This window comes from Blennius ocellaris (assembly GCF_963422515.1).
Source record: "Blennius ocellaris genome assembly, chromosome: 1".
NCBI classification, from domain to species: domain Eukaryota; kingdom Metazoa; phylum Chordata; class Actinopteri; order Blenniiformes; family Blenniidae; genus Blennius; species Blennius ocellaris.
In genome coordinates this window covers 25842629-25849809 of record NC_137650.1, presented here as the reverse complement: position 1 = coordinate 25849809, position 7181 = coordinate 25842629, and the positions used below count along the sequence as shown (strand labels likewise).

The window sequence follows — 7181 nt, the reverse complement described above, 5'->3', positions numbered from 1 at the left end:
GGGGAGCTTGCATGTGTATCGGTTTCCCTTGGTACTCCACCTCCCTCGCACTATCTAAAAACATGCATTTGCAAATTGGGAATTTCTCTTCTATAGAGGCTGATTTTTGTAATGGATTCCTTCATAAGATCTGAGATTAGTTGACCGCTGACCTTTTAGAACAATATGCCATACCAAATAAGAAAGATTGCCAGAACCAATCCATCATAGTTTGTTTATCTATTTGCTTCAAAGATTACTGTATTACCCATTTATATAATAATTGAGTCCATATATCTGATCAAATGACTCAATTATGATTGAGGAATAATTTACTCTTTACTATAAGCTTTATCGGCATACATAGAATAATATTTATACTTTGTTGGTCTTTAATAGACATTCTGTTTAAATGAGCAGAAGCAGAACCTGCAAATGTAATAAAATTGGCCGGTGAGTTAAATGTGGATTCTCTTTCTCTGCTCTGGCAACGATTAATTCTTTTGTTTCTTTGTTCATCTCATTGCATCTGTTCTACATGTTCAAAATATTCTAAAGTAAAATGTATTCAGGTCTCAAGAGCCTATTAAAGATCATCAGCATACTAGCATACTGTTTCTCAAATATCTTTGGGATCGTACTAAACTGTAAACAGCACACTGTACCAATTAGGCTGGTGCAGGTTAATGGGCTGGATGACCCTACTGATTTGAAATGCCCCTCTCAGCAGATTAAACAAATACCAATAATAGCCGTAATGTGAGGGCACCATCTTCACCTAAGACCACATCTGCTGTTTTCAGATTTATATTGAAATGCTCTTCACAGCTTAATGGAGGCTCTGGCCACAAATCCCCAAGTCCCACAATAATAAGCTGTCACAATGAGTGTCACATAAAGCCTGTAAAATCCCTCCCATTACCTTTTAGCTTGAGTGATGTCACAGGTGGAGGACATACTTGCACCCTGAATTTAGAATAGCAATATTTCATTTTGCACATGCATACATGTACATCAATTATTCTGGTGGGTCATATATTTTATATGTCTCTATGAATTAAAATTAAGAGATTAAAGCTCTCCAGCCTTTCTTAGTATTTCCAACCAACCAATCTGTAACATGCACAACACCTAATATAACCCCAAACAGCTGCAATGTACGTGCAGTCCACTAAGAGGAGCTCCAGTATAGCAGGATAACCTGTATTAGAGGTTTACCTTGAAGGCAATGCGTTTAGTCACATTCAGTCATTTGTTTTGATTTAAAGCACATCTCCACACCTCTTTCCACGATCACGTAACTGTTTATCGTTGGAATTTATTTGAACATTGGAAACCCGTTTGTTTACTCATTTCTAATATTGAGATTTTTTTTTTTAAACAATGCAACATTGGTCCACTTCATGAACAGCGGTGGTCCTTTTATTACATGCTCTGATTATTTAACGCATTGAACAATAGCTGTTACAAAATGGAGCCGAAAAATACATCCGAACCTAATTTTAGCATCCTATCCACAGGGGTGCTGCAGACATGAGTACATTACCTCATACATGTTACACCGGGCTCTGCAATAGTCCAATAATATCACGAGAGATGCAGACTTTATCCAATAGGGGGCAGTCAGGTACAGCCAGCTGCTTTGTTGCGATGCTGGGTTAGGGGTTCTTCTTGTTTACTTATCAAATCAGGTTGACTTATGCAGAAGCTTTAAAAACACAAACATCCCCACCTCACAGAGTGTCTTGGTTTTATACTAGTCTTTAAAATAAAACTTATTTTTCAATGAGACTTAAGTCTTAGGAGATAAACTGTTTTCATGTTTTTCGTAGTGATTACTAATTTTTCATCAATTATTTCATCATGCATGTGCTCTATTTTTCTATATTTCTTTTGTTTGTTGGTTGATCCCATTTGGATTATTTTGGGGACACGCATCGATTAATTTACACTAAAACATTGGTTGTGTTTATATTATAGTTATTTAGTTAGTGATTCAACTTCTCGCTGTGTTTTGCGATCTTTGAACGTTTGTCTTTTGTTTATCTCTTTTATTAACTCGGGTAATTACAATCGTGTGATCTCCAGGCAGTGGTTTCACAGTTTCACTGACGTGCAGAAAACGTGCAGTTTGTGCAGGTTTCCCATGCGCTCAGAGCGCAGCGGCCAGCAGCTCGCGCTCTTTTGTTCCGAGCGCAGAGCTCAGTGAGTGTGCGCGCGTCATCGTGCACGAGTGCGCGCATATACGTGTATGTGTGAGAGAGAAAGGGGGTGTGAGGGGGAGAGAGAGAGAGAGAGGCAGTCTTTAGGATACAGCAGAGTGAGTGAGGAGAGAGAGAGATGCTGACAGACCCCTGATAGATGGTTAAAATGGCGAAAGCTTGTTCGACCCCAGCGAGCCACCAAACTGTAGCACCGTAGGTTGGGATGTGCCCTAGCCGCTCACGCTCTGGATTTCTGTGTTTTGTTTAATTTTTAGAAGAAGAAAAAAAAACAACAACAAAAATTTTTTTGCGCCGCTGTCCATTCTCCTCACCTTGTTCGCTTTCTGCAAGTGCTGGATTTATTTCCTCTGTTTTAAATGGCAACCGCAAGGCACCACCGCCTTGTCCCGTGCGTTTTGGGAATACTTCTCAATGCTTTAATCGGTAAGTGGTAACGTGTCGGTACCGGGGTCCGCAGGTTGCAGAGTTGTGCAGAGGACGGACAGTGCATGCCTGCCGGGCTGCCGTTGCCGCACTCCGGTGCTCGGTGCATGCTCCCTGCAAATCCTCGCGCCGTGAGCTGCACGTTTACTGGCCACAGTCACCCTGAACTTGGCCCCATCCCCGGTGTGCGTTTGTGCTCCAGCACCAGTAAATACAGGTCTGAAGTTATTCAGTTTCACACGGCGTTATTTTGTGCAACATGCTGAACCCGAAAGAGTCTGCAGCACTTTGCAGAAAGTTGGGCTTTGGAGCGCCCGTGTGTCCAGACCAGACAGCACCATAATACTAACACACGGTGGCCACGTGCATTACAGTCAGCGGCGTTTCTGGCTGTTTTCACAGTTTGTTTTTGCTGGAATCCCAGTTTAAAAAAAACTATAATAATAATGCAGGTGTGTCCTCCATGCATTAAGGAAGTCTTGGTTTTGCTGCAGGATTTAGATGATTATCATATTCACTTGTGAGGCACAAAGTTTCAAGTTAACTCATAAAACCCCCCCACCAAAAAAAAAAAAAAAAACCCCACAATTTGCTTTCCTCAGTGGTTTCACTCCTTATCTGGGGACTTTTAAAGCAGATGGAGCTCTTGACCGATTGGTTCTGCGGGGGATACCTCCCAGTGGCTGGCTATCAGGAAAAAGACTGCCCTGAGAATACACTAAAGGACCGTGGTTATTGCCTGCTGGGGAGAATATTTGTTCAGATTAAATGTCAAGACTGTCTCTCTCCTCTTTTTCAAATTTTCCTTTGCATCCTTTTGTTCGCTATGACAGACAGTTTCTCTCTCGATGTGGGGGCCCCTTAATTCAAAAGCAGGAGAGAGTATTGAGTATTTGCAAAGCATGCCACACGGGGAACCACAAAGGCCCCTCTGGAATCATAAAGGCCAGTACACAGTGGTTCATAACATGATCAGTCAGACGGCTGCAAACAGCAAGGCTCTGTGATGGATGCAATTCCAATCTCCCCATCACATTAAAGAAATGAAGCTCCTTCAAGCGCTTGTCTGCCCTGGAGATCAGATTCAGTCAAGATAAAAGTGCCTTTTTTATGGCATTTTAAGCAGTGTTGATAAGAAGCGTAAAGATTGCTATCTGCATTACATCTCTCATTATTGGACTGGAGAGTTCAAAGTCGGAGGCAAATCCAAGAGATCAGAGGATTATTCAGAGGATCTTGTGATGAGGAAAATTTCAATCTTTCAAAGAGTAATTGTCCAAGATGAAATATGTCCATAAGGCTTCTGAAACAAATGACAGACTCAATGTGAAGTGGAGCAATAAAGGAACGGACGTCATTTAACTTCATTACTCTTCAGATTGTAGTCTGCCTACTATCATGTTTGTAAACTCATTTGTTTTCATCCAAAAGAGTATTTGGATTATCACGGTAGGATAAGGATTAGGAGTGTAACAGAACTGATGCTCTGAGGGAAGATTGTGTGGTGCACTGACAGCAGATAAATGGTTGCAAGAGCTGAACTGTGCAACAGCTGCCCTTCACCTCACTGGCCTTTTCTCAGCATTCCTGTGTTGATGTCTCGGTATTGTAATCGCTGCACTTTCATAAAGAGGTAAATGCCAGGCAGAAAACTTCAAACTGCATGCTTATTAATGACTGTGAAGGTAGCAGTAAAACAGGGCTATTGATTAATAATTTAACAAGCAGAAGCCTATAGGAGGTAATGCAAGTATCAATTCTGCATGCACAGGCCCCTGGAAAAAGAATAAATATTGCTGTTTAGCTTGAAGACATATAGGCTTTGTACCAGAAAAGTGCCAGAGCTTGTTCTTTTTCTCTGGTGGGGCATTAAAAAGACTCATCTATATGTAGCACAATATGGTGTTTTCTTTATGTGCTGTGGCTTGATCCAAGTGAAGATATGGAACTTGTGCATACTGGAAAAAACAAGACTCAATTGCGTGTATTCATTTCCTTACACTCCTGTGGAGCATAGGTGCTATGCATCCTTTTTCTTTGAAGTGTTAATACTGCTCCAGCTTCCCATCTCCCATATAGTACAATCAATAGAAGATACACCCTCAATCCTGGTTCACATTATTGTACATTTAAACCAAACCTATGTTACAGGCGTGTGTTGTAGAATTGTCTTTTAAGTATGTACCATCCCAGGGAAACCGCAACAGATTGATACTGAAAGTGAGAAAAGAAAGCAAGAAATCAGATGATTAAAGTGACTTATGCTTTACTGAAAAACTTCATATGTCTAACTCTATGCTATCAGTTCCAGCACATTATTATCATTATTGCAGTAGTATTATGTGATGCAATGCGCAAGAGTTGAGTCACTAACCCATTATATCCTCAATTCCCATCTTGTAAGAAGCCTCTGGTGAATCCCGGGCTCACTTTGCTCCATCAGTTGCTCACGGCTGCTAACTACATCTGTCTGTCAGTAGCCGGTGTGTCATCCTCACTTTCCTGTCGCAGCAGTAAACCTTTGTGCCAGCCGCACTTATCTGCCAATAGTTGGTAAGCCGGAGCGTGAGCCACACTTAGCCGACACTTGTCTCCAGTCTTACTCGGTAATCCTGCATGCTGGTGCCTGTCTTTTCTGCATGAAAAGAGCATTAAGTTGTGTGTGTCGGTATGTCTCCTTATCAAACCGTGACAATCCACGCCTATAGATCTGTGAACATGTGTTTCCGTGAATAGCCACAGAAGTTCTTGCTACTGGTTTCTACAGCTCTGCTTTCATTTGCCTCCTGCATTCACAGAAAGCCTTAACCTGAGATATACGCCGACTTGACCTATCTACCAGTTTCTGTTGTTCCCTTATCATTGGTGTCTTACTGCATCTGTCAGTCATACAATCTGGTGTTTTGCTCTCTGACCTTTCTGACGTTGTTTGTTTCTAACCTTATCACCATGCAGCGTATCAGAGTTGCATTAAACAACTACTCAAGCAACATGCTTTTTTTTTTCTTTTTCTCTCTTTTTTTTATTTGTCAAGGAGCCCGAGAACTTTGCATTGCTTATGGAAGGGGAAGAAACTGATTAGTTGAGCGCAAAATCATTAAGGTTGTTAAAGGTACTCCTAATCAGTGGCACCCGAACACATTGAATACTGGTCTGCAATTATCCTGTTGGCTGCACGGCTTGATAACATTGGCTAATACTATTTGTCAGCTTTGGAAACTGAAAATCAAAAGGTTTCAATATACTTAAGGTTATCTACATCAAAGGAGGTCAACAGTAAAGCATTTTCTACACACCTTCATTTTGCCCCGTATAATTTTCCCCATATTAAGTGGCACCCAATAATCTCAGAATTGCCCATGCTTGGATCAAAACAAGAAGTGTGACTGACTGGATGAGATATAGTTTTTCCTGTGTGAGAATGTGATCTCTGTTGGAGTCTTTCAGGCCAGCATCATTTGGGACAGCAGTGGCTCAGGCAGCGGGATCACCGTCTGCCAGCGAAGGGTTAATATTTCCCCAACACCACCCCCTTGTTTTTTACAAGTGGTAGCAGTGATGTCTCTCTGGTCTCATGGCCATTTTACTTACGGTGCTCAATGGGTGTAAAGAGGGGAGGGGTGCCACGTAAGGAAAAGATACAGACCAGGAGAAGAGGAAGAGGAAATGTTTCTTCGCATTATACTCCATATGTGATCTTGTTGGAGGAGTGTGTCAGCGAATTCCTGCTCTGCTCCTGAGGGGAACTATTTCTCTTGTGGAATTTGAGGGATGAAGCCAGAGGTTCTCTGCTTTGACCCCTGTGCTTTGCCCCCCTTTGCTGCCCTCCCTTAGCCCCCTCCCACCAGATTCCAGGGCCTGGGGCAGAGACTGGTAGTGCTTAGTCCATCAGCAGCTGAAACATGATACCAGGAGAGCTTGCTAAGCTCCTCTTTTATAGTACCAAGTCAGGTCAGCCTGTTTACATCCTTTATTTATTGTTCTCCCACTCCCCGCTCTTCTCCCCCAGAAACCACAAATACTGAAAATCAGATCTCTTTACTCCATTACAGAGGAAAGCATCACTATAAACAAATGTAACCTTATCGGACCATCAGTTTGTGTCAATGGCAAAAAAAAAGAGCGAGAGACCGGTGTTCACTGTGACAAAGTTGCAGTCACCAGTTAACAGCCCATACAAGGCCATGCTTGTGTGTGTTTATAGCACACATTCTGGCTGTATGAGATCTGTAGAATCTGAATTCCCTCGTGAATGTAGCCTGAAGGTATCTCAGTCAAGGTTTTTTTTATTCATGAAGCCTGATCAACAACTGTCAGCCTCTTGATTGTTCCTGTTGTTATAGAAACATTTTTCTGGCCACAACAGTTGCCGTCATGATGTTGGACAGTACGACTGAATAAAGATGTAAAAAAGACATAAACACATCTCAAAATCATCATTTGTGACATCAGGATAAATGTAAACAAAGGCAGAGCCGTTTGAAAAGAAGAAAGTGTTCACTGTTACACCTTATCTGAAGAAGGATGAAAGCCAGATTATCCAGGGAGAGATTA

The 7181-nt window shown here is 41.9% G+C and overlaps 1 protein-coding gene across 1 annotated transcript in view; it reads left to right on the top strand.

The window, feature by feature from the left end:
• Nucleotides 1–2560: 2560 nt before the first annotated feature.
• The window catches only part of igdcc3 (immunoglobulin superfamily, DCC subclass, member 3), a gene marked incomplete at both ends in the record, with an annotated part of 58386 nt that continues 53765 nt past the window's right edge, over nucleotides 2561–7181 (top strand). The window contains one exon of the mRNA XM_080494442.1: nucleotides 2561–2627. Within this exon, the coding sequence (XP_080350568.1) occupies nucleotides 2561–2627 (67 nt within the window). The remainder of the gene's footprint in view (nucleotides 2628–7181) is intronic.